This window comes from Sorex araneus, chromosome 1, assembly GCF_027595985.1.
Source record: "Sorex araneus isolate mSorAra2 chromosome 1, mSorAra2.pri, whole genome shotgun sequence".
NCBI classification, from domain to species: domain Eukaryota; kingdom Metazoa; phylum Chordata; class Mammalia; order Eulipotyphla; family Soricidae; genus Sorex; species Sorex araneus.
This window is the reverse complement of record NC_073302.1, coordinates 93,985,087-93,997,319: the sequence shown is the minus strand read 5'-3', so window position 1 is coordinate 93,997,319 and position 12,233 is coordinate 93,985,087. Positions and strand designations below refer to the sequence as shown.

Sequence of the window (12,233 nt, the reverse complement as noted above, 5' to 3'; positions counted from 1 at the left end):
TATCTTAAAACAAACTGTGGTGGGAGTGAGCAAGGAAGGAACTTGACTACAAAGCTCATAATACTCTTATGCACCCTAACATGTGTACTGTGTGGCAAACTCAGTTTCTAGATATGCTCCTTTAAAAATAACAAATGCCAGGAGATAATTACATCATTAATGTATCAAAGTTTCACAAAAGGTCTATAGTCAGAATCAGACTATTTTTTTTTTTTTTGACGGGGATGCAGGCCTCTACAGCCATCTTCAAAGGGTCTTGGGGCCACTCCCAGGAATACTCAACTCAGCCATGCAGGCAGATGGTTCGGCTCTTATATTTATGATATAAAGTTACTGCTTAGGCCCTGTAGTGCTTCAGAACCATCAGAGTGAAGCAGATATGCTGCCCAGGGCCAAGCAGAAATGGAGTATCAGTGTGGTACCAGAGATTGAACTCAGGCATGCACTCTAGCCCTTTGTGCCATCTCTCTGTCCAAAGAAGCCTTTAAATTTTAACCCAGAACATCCCAAATCTAATTTATTTTCAGTTAGTTTCTTTGTGTCATGTCTGTGAACATTAGGCAGAACCTAGATGTCACTGTCATCCCGTCGCTCATCGATTTGTTTGAGTGGGCATCAGTAACATCTCTCATTGAGAGACTTATTGTTACTGTTTTTGGCATATCCAATACACACGGGTAACTTGCCAGGCTCTGCCGGGTGAGCTTGATATTCTTGGTAGCTTGCCAGGCTCTCCGAGAGCGGCGGAGGAATCGAACACGGGTTGGCCGCGTGAAAGGCGAAAGCCCAACAACTGTGCTATCGCTCTAGCCCAGAACCTGGATGTGTTTCAAGATATTATCTAGAGGAGTGGTCCCCAAATTCATTGACTCATTAAAGGCCTAATTCAGTGACTTAGCAAGTATTTAAAGTGCTGGGGCCAAAGACTTCATATGTTGGTTTGGGCACTTGCTCTGAACCTGGTTGGCCTGGGTTCGATTCCCAGCAGTTATATACGGTCCCTCAACCCTTCAGGGCTGATCTCTCAGCACAGAGTAAGCCCTCAGCACAGTGGTGTGTGGCCCAAAACATAGAAATTTTTAAAATAAAGTAAAAAATAGAGTGCCTGTTGTTAAAATTTGTCTTCGTCACTAAGAAGATAATGGTGATAATCACAGCACTCAGATCAGGGCTTATTTGTGATAGTTATCTCTTTCAAATTGACAAACTAAAAATTCTAGACAATTTTTGTAACTAGGTATCTAAAGGATTATTCTTACTATAATGTTGTGTCTTATTTTGTAGTTTTTCCTAAAATACCTTCTTTTGTGAAATAAGGATCAAGGTTCTCCAAACTTTCCAAAGCCGTAGTAAAATAAAAAATTGACTCCCTCATGTTATTTCCCAACATTTAGAACATTTAGTGAGAATTTTACTAGCCCATGAAGTTCAAAAGCTTACATCTGTTCATCTTCCCCATATATTTATCTGATTATATACAGATGTTTAACATCTGAGTCTTTCTTTCCATGGTTTTCAGTTAATTTTTTAAATACTCCTAAAGTTATTTCATGGCTGTCTTCAAAAGCAGAATGTGAAGTGAGACAACTCAAATTCTGGCACAGAACAAATTGTGTGTCCGAAATAAAGGTGTAGAAAACAAGGCAGTTACATTTCTATTATGTAAAGATCTTGTTGTGGTATGCTTTATACTTGTAAAATTACTTTGAAGTTCATATGATTAGTGAGGAAATTTTGTTCTCCTTCCCCCCACCTTCACCACTATGGGACAGGACTAATTTAGAGGTTTATGGCATGATACCTCTTTTCAACCTGCCATTTCAACATCCATTGTTTATTAAATGTTTGTTTATATTGTGCAGTGTTCATCAATTTTGTCTTATAACAGGTTCAGAGGAAGAACCCAGGCCTGTTTTGAAAACTCTGGAAAGGAGTACTCCTAGGAAAATGCCTTCCAAAAGTCTAGAAGATATTTCATCTGATTCATCAAGTGAGAATAAAGCTTGCCCCACTCTGTCTGACCCAACTAAGCTTCAACAGGCTGATGTGCTCTTCCAAGGCCCATTGCATGCGCTGGACCCAAAAAGAGGGGGAGGCTAGCAGATGCAAATAACTATCCCAGGTCATCTGGAGACTCACCCTAGAGTAGCTTCTAAGGATACTTAGGATATTTGGTTACAAGAATACTACGTTTGCTTGAATTGAAGAATTCCAGTTTGAGTGTTTAGTCCAGTGTAGTGAATTTCCAAAGGTGGAGGCAGTTAGCAGGCAGAGTGGGATTAGTGGTGAGGGCTAACATTCATGCAGCATGAGTTGCCAAGACTTGGCCTACATATTTCACTTGTGCGACTGGAATGAGCAACCATGAAAGAAACTAATTTTATTATTCCCAGTAGAGAGGAAAATGAAATTGGAATGGTAATTTGCTTAGTGTCACTCAGCAGAGATGGAACTCAAAAAAAAAAAAATCAACACAATCAATCCAATTATAATGGTGCTGGATGCTGATAAGTTTTGCACGGAATGGAGATAAGCCAATCACTGGTTTCAAGGACTTCCTCTTTTATCTTTTTCTATTTACACATTTCTTTTGGGTACTGGAACTTTAAGCACAAAGACTCTGACATGCCTGACTTTAGGCCTCCTGATCCCTACTGGCTGTTGCTTCCCGACTGGTGAAGGGTTTCTGGGTACTAACAGAAAGCCTAGTGCATATCGAGTATATAGAAACTTGTGAGCTAGACAAAATGAACCAAGAGGACACACTTCTAGAGTTCTATTTTTACTGTTTTTAATCTGAAGCGCACCCTTGGGATTATAAAGTGACATGAGAAAATTACTTAGTGGAATTTAACCACTGCCAAACTGACATGATTAGAAGTTGATCATTGACATGTTTTGACTATTTTTGTATATCTGCAGTAAAAACTAAAAAGCCAAAGTTTTTAGAATAAAAGATGAAAGCCACTTTGCCATTTCTAAAGTTCAGAGATGCTTGGGGATCTGAAGACAGTATGATTTGGAATGCAGCCCTGACCCGTTCAGAGGTCTTGGAATCTCAGGATTGGAAGGAACCTTGAAGGTCAGCCATTCCAAGCTCCCCACAATGCAGGCCGTTCTCTCTAAAGGGTCCTCAACAGGTGGACCCCTACATTTGCCTGAATGCTTGTAGGGGAAGCAAGTCTCATCCTTTGTTGAACCACCCTGATTGTTTCCCCCCACCCCTTGCTAGTGATAGGTCCCTAGTCACAGTCACAAAGCAACAATTCAGCAGCAATTGTTCTGCTTTTGCCTGCAAAGCCTGGGGCTATTTCCATGGTGCAGCTTTAAAGTACTCAGGAATGTGTAGGGTTAAAAAAAATCGCCATCAGCTGACTGGTATTCTTACGCGATCCCTTCCAAATACCAATGCCCACTCTCACACTAGCCTGCCAAGATTCCATTTAGCAGCTGGTCCCCAGTTCCATCTCTTCAGCTGGCTTCCCAAGCAAGCCCCCCAGAGGCATGCACCAACCATGATGTACGCACAGAAATATTTGTTAATGACCATGGTTTTGGGAAGGTGTTAGTCATGGCCAGGATCTGACTCTGCAGGAGAGAAGCCCTTGCGGCCGCCCGGATTGCTTGCTCTGAGCTAACCCTCTAACCCTGGGGAAGTCTGTGCAGCAGAGCGCTGAGGGACGCTGCATCAGGGCTGAAACGGGAGCTCCCGCTAGGGCACCAGCTCAGTCCTCATCCAAAGAGAAAGTATTTGGGGGAAGACATCTTGCTTGCACCCCTCGCTGCATCTTGATTAATTGCTTTCAACTCCCGGGCTTCCAGGGACAAGCGCATTGTTCTTTCTCCACCGGAGTCAGCAGTGTTAACCGTGTGTCAATTTCTCCTGCACAGATCAAGCAAATGTAGATAACCTGCCAGAGGAATTAGTACGTAGTGCTGAAGATGGTAAATATCTTTACGTATTTGCATGTATGTTTGTGTATTAGGTTCCAGGGGGGTTTGGGCAGTCACCCGGACCGGGACGCAGCTGTTGTATGAATAAAAGAATGTCATTTGCCACTATGTGGTGAATGCTGCTTAAGTTATTATTAAACAGCTCTTCTTGGTGCATTTAATACTAATTGTTTGTTTTCTTAAGGGTTCTTCGGGTGATCCTATTATGGGGATCTCATCAGAAACCTTTGGGAAGTGAGGGTTTCTATAAATAGGCAATTACATTTCAATGCATATGAGCTGATTTCTGCTACTCTGATTTATGAGAAGTCCTTTGAAGACAGGGAAAGTAGATTAAGTTATTCCTGAATTAAGTTAGTCCTCCATTCCTAGTTATTTGATTGTCAACTTCAGCATTTAGATAACTCTGAGAACAAGTAAAGCTTTAATTCAAAGGGGTCCCAGATCAGGAAGGGGAATCCTCCTCTGATATTGTGTAAATAAATATAGACAGAATATAATTAATTCTGAATAGTCAGGACTCAAGTGGTGAATCTTGTCAATGAATCAGGAATTTCTCGACTTAATTTTAAAATCAAGAAATACTTCTGGGGGGGATGGAATTGAGTCGTTTTTTTATAGTTCACCATTTATGCAAAGAAAAATTAAAATTTATTTTTGTTTTCTAATGATATTTTCTTATTTTTGACAATAGACCCAATATATTATTTAATATGTGCAGTACTGCTACATAAACTTAAATTTGTATGTTAGAATTTTACATACCAAATTGCTTTTATGATAATAATAAAAATATGTATTCACTTAGATTTCCCGTAGAAGATGCAGCAAGAGAATTTCTCAAAGGTCATTGCATACATTTATGTAATAGTTTATGTAAAAGCTCTGTAGAACTGGGAGACTTGTCTAATATCCTGTAGTAGAAAAGTCAGTAGATGAGTGTGAATAAGATCCCAGTTTTGTTACTCCTAGTGCAGTGCCCCCTCCAGGCTCCATGGTATGGATTATTCGTTAGAGAAAAGATGCTGAATATCTCCTATGTTGGAACTTGGGTTTTTAGTTGAACAGGAGACCTTAAAGAGACTAATAAAGAGTCACACTGAAGTGAGTAAAAGTGGACTGTGAATGAAGTGGATAAAAGCCAGACGAAAACCTGTCAGTTATATTCAAATTCTCATTTGTACAAATGACACTGGAACTTTACTTTCTTGTCACTTTAATCCTTCTATTAAGATGGTATTTTTTCTCAATGTTGCTCTTCTGAGTAGATCAAAAAGCAGATCAGGAACCAGACACAAATGAATGCATTCCAGGAAGTGAGTAGCAGGATCTTTGTCATAAATGACTAAATGTTGCCATTCTACATGGTGTAAAACTGAAATAACTAACCCCATTAATAACACATCATTTATTATTAGTACTAAACTTATTCAGTTTGCAAAACTATTTCATTCTGACAAGGGTTTTATTTAAAAATGTTTTATAGCTGTCAAAAGATTAATTCATATTTCCACTGAACTATATATTATATATTTTGTATATTAAATATTATAATATAATATATATTTTAACATTTATATACATATCCATGTAACACTTAGATTAAACATTTTGTTTTGTTTTGTTTTGTTTTTCTTTTTGGGTCACACCCAGCGATGCACAGGGGTTACTCCTGGCTCTGCACTCAGGAATTACTCCTGGCAGTGCTGGAGGACCATATGGCGTGCTTGGAATCGAACCCGAGTTGTTCACGTGCAAGGCAAACGCCCTACCGCCTGTGCTATCAATCCAGCCCCAAGATTAAACATGTTTTGTATCCACCTGTTATTACTGAGTATTATACTTATTTTTTTTTTTTTTTACCTCTGGGCCACACCTGGCTGTACTCAGGGTTCACTCCTGGCTTTGGATTCAGGGATAACCCTGGCAGGGCCCAGGGACCATCTGGGATGCCAAGGATCAAACCTAGATGAATCACATGCAAGATGAGCTCCCTACCCACTGTACTATCTCTCCAGGCCCCTAATAATATACTTTTTAAAATCTGCTCTGTGAACCTTCTTAAAATCAAGTTGCAAACTTCTGTTATTACTTGGTTTTCATGTTCAGTTGTGGTCTTGAGCATTGAATCACTTTTTTCTTTTGTACAAGATAACAGACATGAGCCATTTATAATTTATTTGCACCAGAGGAAAAACTATTCTTTGAAAATTAGTACTAAATATATCAAGAGACAACTTTTAAGTTGTCCAAGGTTTAAACTCCAAGTCTCAAAATCAAACTCAAACTTTAAATTCAATATGCAAGGGAAAGTAACATCTAAATTTTAAGAAAGAAATGTACACTGTACTAGCTAATGTCAGCCAACTAGGGGTTGGTTAATATTAGCTAGGGGGTTGGGCTTCAGTCCCTGGAACCTCACAGAGCAAGGAGTGGCTGCCTCACCCCTTTCCCCCCACTGGGTGTGGCCCCCAAATAAAAACACAAAAATTGCTCTGCTTAGGTAGTTGCAGCTACTGTCTTAAAAACAGATGGTACATCAATAGCTGTGTGGGGAGCCTAGCAAATTTGTATCATCTTTGTAGCATTTTAGTCTCCCAGTATTAGCTTTATCATGTTAGGTACTAAGGGGTGCTTACCCAGAGGAAGCCACAGGATTTTTAAAGGCCATTTTCCTACAACTTTGGGGTGTGCGAATAGGTCTTAATGAGAAGAACTGCTCAATGAAGGAGCCATTTGCTCTTCCAGCAGGCCAGGCCTCTGCCATGAAACCTGACACTGTTCAGAGAGGCCTCCTGCCAGAACTGAGGATGCCAACTTTGGCCTATGGCCTGATAAATTCTTGTCAACCACCTAGGAAAGAAGATAATCTAAGTCCCAACACTTGCCTGTGCCCCCTCTGTCCAACTGCTGCAGAGGAAGCCAGACTCCTTTTCCTCGGGGGGGTTGGGTTTCCAGTTGTATTTGAACCAGTAGACACATAAGTTTGGGCACCTTATTTATCTTGTTATGTTTTGTCCAACATTCAACCTAAGGTAAAAACCAGAACATCCATGGACACATGTATACCTAATTAATTTGCATTTTCATTTGTGATCTCCTACTTAGTGGTCAAGTATTGGTCAAGGCGAAAAGATTGTCCAATCATGCAAAATTCTGGATAACTTACTACTTCTTTTCATCATATTTTCTGAAATGACTCATAATACCTGAACCAAGATTACTCTTTTACTCTGGTAAAGAATATATTGTTACCACAGGAAAAAAATCAAATACACATTCAAAGCATAAATTATTCAAGCCCATAAATGTAAAACTATGTTTAAGTAGTATGTATATATTTTGAAAATAATAGAAACAGGATAGGGATGTAGCTCAGTGGTAGAGCACATGCTTTACACATCTGGGGTTCTGGATTGAAATCTAGCAACTCTTTTACACACACAGCCCTCCCCCCTAACACATACACTCCAGGGAATAGTGTTATAGTGATTCTTTTGGCATACTCATTGGACCATACTGCACCCTGTGGTACCTAACGCCATTGCCAGTATAATATATTCAAACACACACACACACACACACACACACACACACGAGAATAGTGTTACTAATGATGCTTTTATTTTTTTGCTTTTGGGTCACATCCAGCGATGCACAGGGTTTACTGCTGGCTCTGCACTCAGGAATTACTCCTGGCAGTGCTCAGGGGACCATATGGGATGCTGGGTATCGAACCTGGGTTGGCTGTGTGCAGGCAAATGCCCTACCCGCTGTGCTATCACTCCAGCCCCCTCATTATATTTCTTTAAAAGATGAATTTAATGCTCATCAGAATGTTCAATCATTTTTAATTATAGATAGAAGAATGATTTTATTTCTATTTTCCAGTACCTCTGTCAATTATTAGACTAAGTTCATATACTTGAGACATATTTGAAGACAACTTAAAGATTCTCTACGAGATATTTATTACCAGAAAATACTGGTATGAGCCCAACTATAACATGCATTACTCTAAATACCTTAAAAAATATTATCTCGTTTTTAAGGTATTACTCTAAATACCTTAAAAAATATTATCTCGTTCAACAAAACCTCTCTTACTCATCAGAGTTTTCCAGCTAGAGTTATACTGATTAGAACAGAATTTGCCTTATTTTGACTATCACATACTTAGGGTGTCAAAAATAAACCATTACCTACATTTTCTTGAGATCTCGGGGTAATCTAACGTGAAGTACCAGGATGTAGCTGAATGGCTGAGCACTCACGATCACTCACTGAGGCACTGAATTTTATCTCCAGTATCATAAACACAAACTACATAGCCTAACATGAGTCATTTATACAGGGGATAAGGATATCTCTATTAAAAATTCTCTGACTTTACAGGTTCATAAATTATTTGTGTTCAAGAAATGTTTTCAAATTATCGACTTTAACATCAGTGAGATACTATCAGAAAAGTAATCTTCATTATCAACTAAACAATCTCTTTTAAGACTCAATGTCAGGGTACTGTCACACCTGGCAATGCACAGGGGTTACTCCTGGCTCTGCACTCAGGAATCACCCCTGGCGGTGCTCAGGGGACTATATGGGATGCTGGTAATCAAACCCAGGTTGGCCAAGTGCAAGGCAAATGCCCTATCTGCTGTGCTATCACTCCAGCCCCCCCCCCTTTTTTTTCTTTTTTAGTCATACCTGACCATGCACAGGGGTCACTTCTGGCTCTGCACTCAGGAATTACCCCTGGTGGTGTTCAGGGAACCATAGGGATGCTGGCTGGGAATCAAACCTGGGTCGGCCACGTGCAAGGCAAATGCCCTACCCACTGTGCTATCGCTCCAGCCCCAATGTCAGGATACTTTTATTGTTAAGTTGTGTGTAGAAAGCCCTGCTGTCTAATGAAATAGTTTTTTCAGCCTGCAGCATGTATAAAATGCACCTAAAGAGATGAACCAATGTATGAAAGAGCTTTTATTTCAAAACAACGTGAATTAATAAGTGTGATTAAATATGTTGAAACTAACTCTCATGCAGTGTTTCTAATATAGTGTAAGTCAATGATGTTCAAATTAATTTCTATTTTCTCTTTGGTTCAACTCCTTGGTAATGATTTCCGTATAAAAACTGCATGTTGCTTACTTTATGAACCTGTGCATGCTAACTGTGCTTTTTTGTTGTTGTTTAAAAAATACCTCTGTTCATAAACAAAAGAAAGATGTGTTTTCAACTTACATATAATGTCTGCCAATTGTAAGGATTATTTTGAATGGAAATGCTGCTGTTTAGTTTCCACAGTGCCTTCACAACCTGATAATCAGTTTTCCCATCCTGACAAACTCAAAAGGATGAGCAAGTCTGTTCCAGAATTCCTCCAAGATGAGGCAAGTTTGTCTTTTGAACTTTCAGGAAAATGGGATCAAGTAGGTAGATTTGTTATGTCAGAGTTGATGTATTTGTAATCTGCTGTGGTAGAAACTAAAGTGTCAACAGTACTCAAGTGACTTTTGCATCAATAGAGGTGGTGCTACTGAGGCAAGGCCTCTGCCATTTGACTTGAACATAGCTCTTTTAGTCAATGAAGTTAAATTGCATAGATTGTTGAATGTGTTCTTTTTTTCAAAGTGGATACAAAAAAAAGAAATTTGGGGAGAAATATGCAGGCATGTGCTCTGTAGCTTAAAATTGACTTGTGAAAATTTAGCGGAGGTAGAATAACTCTTGAAAATAATTCTTCAAATAAGGAAGTATCATTGACGTAATACACTTTGAAAAGAATCTCCTAGATATAGATTTTTTTACATCCATTATCTTCATTTCATGGCTTCCATAACCCTGACAGTGGGCACTTTCATCCCTCGCAAACTCCATTAAGTAAGGAAATTAAAACTAAGAGATGAAATAACCTCATCATGTACAAAGAGACTAAGTCAAAACTGGTACCCACATGTTACTACCATGCTGTTAACCACTATAGCTACTGTCTCAAGTAAAGACATGACTATTATTCATTATTCAATATGTACCTGCCACTAAATATTCATTTCTGATATCCAGATCTTGCTAAATATGTAGGTAATACTTTCTACTTTTTTTTTTTTTTTTTGCTTTTTGGGTCACACCCAGCGGTTACTCAGGAATTACTCCTGGCGGTGCCTGTGGAACCATATGGGGTGCCAGAGATTGAACCCAGGTCAGCCACGTGCAAGGCAAATACCCTACCCACTGTGCTGTCACTCTGGCCCCACTACTTCCTACGTTTTTTTTCTTTTTGGGTCACACCCGGCAGTGCACAGGGGTTACTCCTGGCTTTGCACTCAGGAATTACTCCTGGCGGTGCTCAGGGGACCATATGGGATGCTGGGAATCGAACCCGGGAATCGAACCTGGGTCGGCCGTGTGCAAGGCAAATGCCCTATCCGCTGTGCTATCGCTCCAGCCCCCACTTCCTACATTTTATAAAAAATAGATTAAGTTACTTTCTCCAAGTCTAACAGCTACTAAAAAATAAATCAGGGACTTTTATTTGATTATTATTCCATGTTCTTACATTCAGGTAATTGGAGCCCTGAGCATTTAAGTCAGAAAATCCAAGTCCTGGCAATGTCACTAATTTGTTACATAGCTATGAACAAGTTACTTAGTTCCCATTTATCTCAATTCCCAATCTTTACCACATAGATTGTGAGCCTACAATGAGATCATGCCGGGAAAACACACAGACAGCACGGTGCCTTGTACACAACAAGCACCGAGTAAATGTGAGGTGTTGATATTTGCAGCTGTTACCTGATTTTTGTTGGTGAAGTAAAAAGCTTCATCCTCAAGCATTTTCTTGGTGGATGGCATGTCAAGAAGACACCCTACTTCATACCAATCACATTCCTTCACATGCTCTTCTATCCATTCTTAGACCTTAAATGAACTGTATATGCAGGCATTCAGTCCTGAAGAGCCCATACTGTAGTTTCCTTCATAAATAATCACTCAGTCTTTGTAACCAACTTATTATCTTTAGGCTGATGGCAGTACCTCACCAAGTCCCAAATGTTTTTTTATCTTTGAAAATATCCTTTGTCTTGATTAAATGAATGAGCTTCCTAATAGTTTAAGAAGCAAATGATACCAGTTCCTAGTTTTTTTTTTCTTTTTCTTAGTTTTCACCAACTGTCTCATAGCTACACATAAAGAAGAATTCAAACCATCTGAGTTTGTACATCATAAGTATAAGATTCAGCATATCATCTTACTGTCAATGTACATTAGGTTGGACCGAATATTAAAGTAAATAGATTTGAAGTCAGACCTTATTGCTTTCTGCATTTAGCATTAGTATTGAGTGCCTACTATATAAAAATTGGTGTTCCAGGTCAACAAGACAAGGTTCATCCTTCCAATAATTCACTAATGGTCTGATATGGTAGACAGGATGCAGAAAGTGCTATAATACAGGGTGTTATGTCAAGGGATATTGTGACAACAGACATTAAAAAGATATGGATGTTTCTTTAATTCTTTAGAGGCATAATTCTTATCCAAGTCATACATTTTGTTTTAACTCTTTCTTAATATGCATTAGAATTGGCATTTGTCATGCTTACACATAATTGCATGGCCCTGGAATGTGTTGGCATGAACTAACTACTACTCCATTAGTGTTTGTTTTTCTAACACCAGGAGGCACTGAAAGTCTCCATCAACCCTTTAACTCCCAAGGAAACACATTCAGAATCGTGAACTTCTTAAGCTACCTTCAGAAGTTTTAGATATCAATATAGTAAAGTTTATTATTGCCACTTTTATTTCTTTATCTCAGTGAACAGTCCCTGTGATTTATTTAAAATGAGTACTCTCGCTGTTGCTGTCCCTTTCACCCCACCCCTCCACAAAAATCTAATTTGGGCAGAATTTGTTAATGTACTTTCCTATGGTTAACAAAGATAAGTGAATCATCCCTATAAAGATGAGTATGTGATCACACATCGTGTCTCAGCTGAAAGGTTGGATTTTTAGGAAAGTTAAGGCTTGCTAAGAATGAGAGGGACTGGGCCAGTGAGGTGATTCAAAGGGCTGGAGCATATGCTTGACCTGCAGGGGCCCTGGATTTGATCTCTGGCATGGCAGTCCTCTGAGCATTGCCAGCTGTGTGTCCCCCTGCACCCCAGTGACTAGTATCTATTAATGAGAGGAATTAGCATAACATCTTGTGTTTTTCAATAAGTCTTGGAGCTTTATATTTTTGTGGGTCAGTGAAATTTCTCATTAATTTC

The 12,233-nt window shown here is 39.2% G+C and overlaps 1 protein-coding gene across 1 annotated transcript in view; it reads left to right on the top strand.

Annotated features, from left to right (window-relative positions):
• The window catches only part of SYTL2 (synaptotagmin like 2), a 138,261-nt gene that overhangs the window by 110,942 nt on the left and 15,086 nt on the right, over positions 1-12,233 (top strand). The window contains 4 exon segments of the mRNA XM_055144848.1: positions 1,889-1,990; positions 3,892-3,945; positions 5,223-5,270; positions 9,253-9,347. Of these exon segments, the coding sequence (XP_055000823.1) occupies positions 1,889-1,990; positions 3,892-3,945; positions 5,223-5,270; positions 9,253-9,347 (299 nt within the window).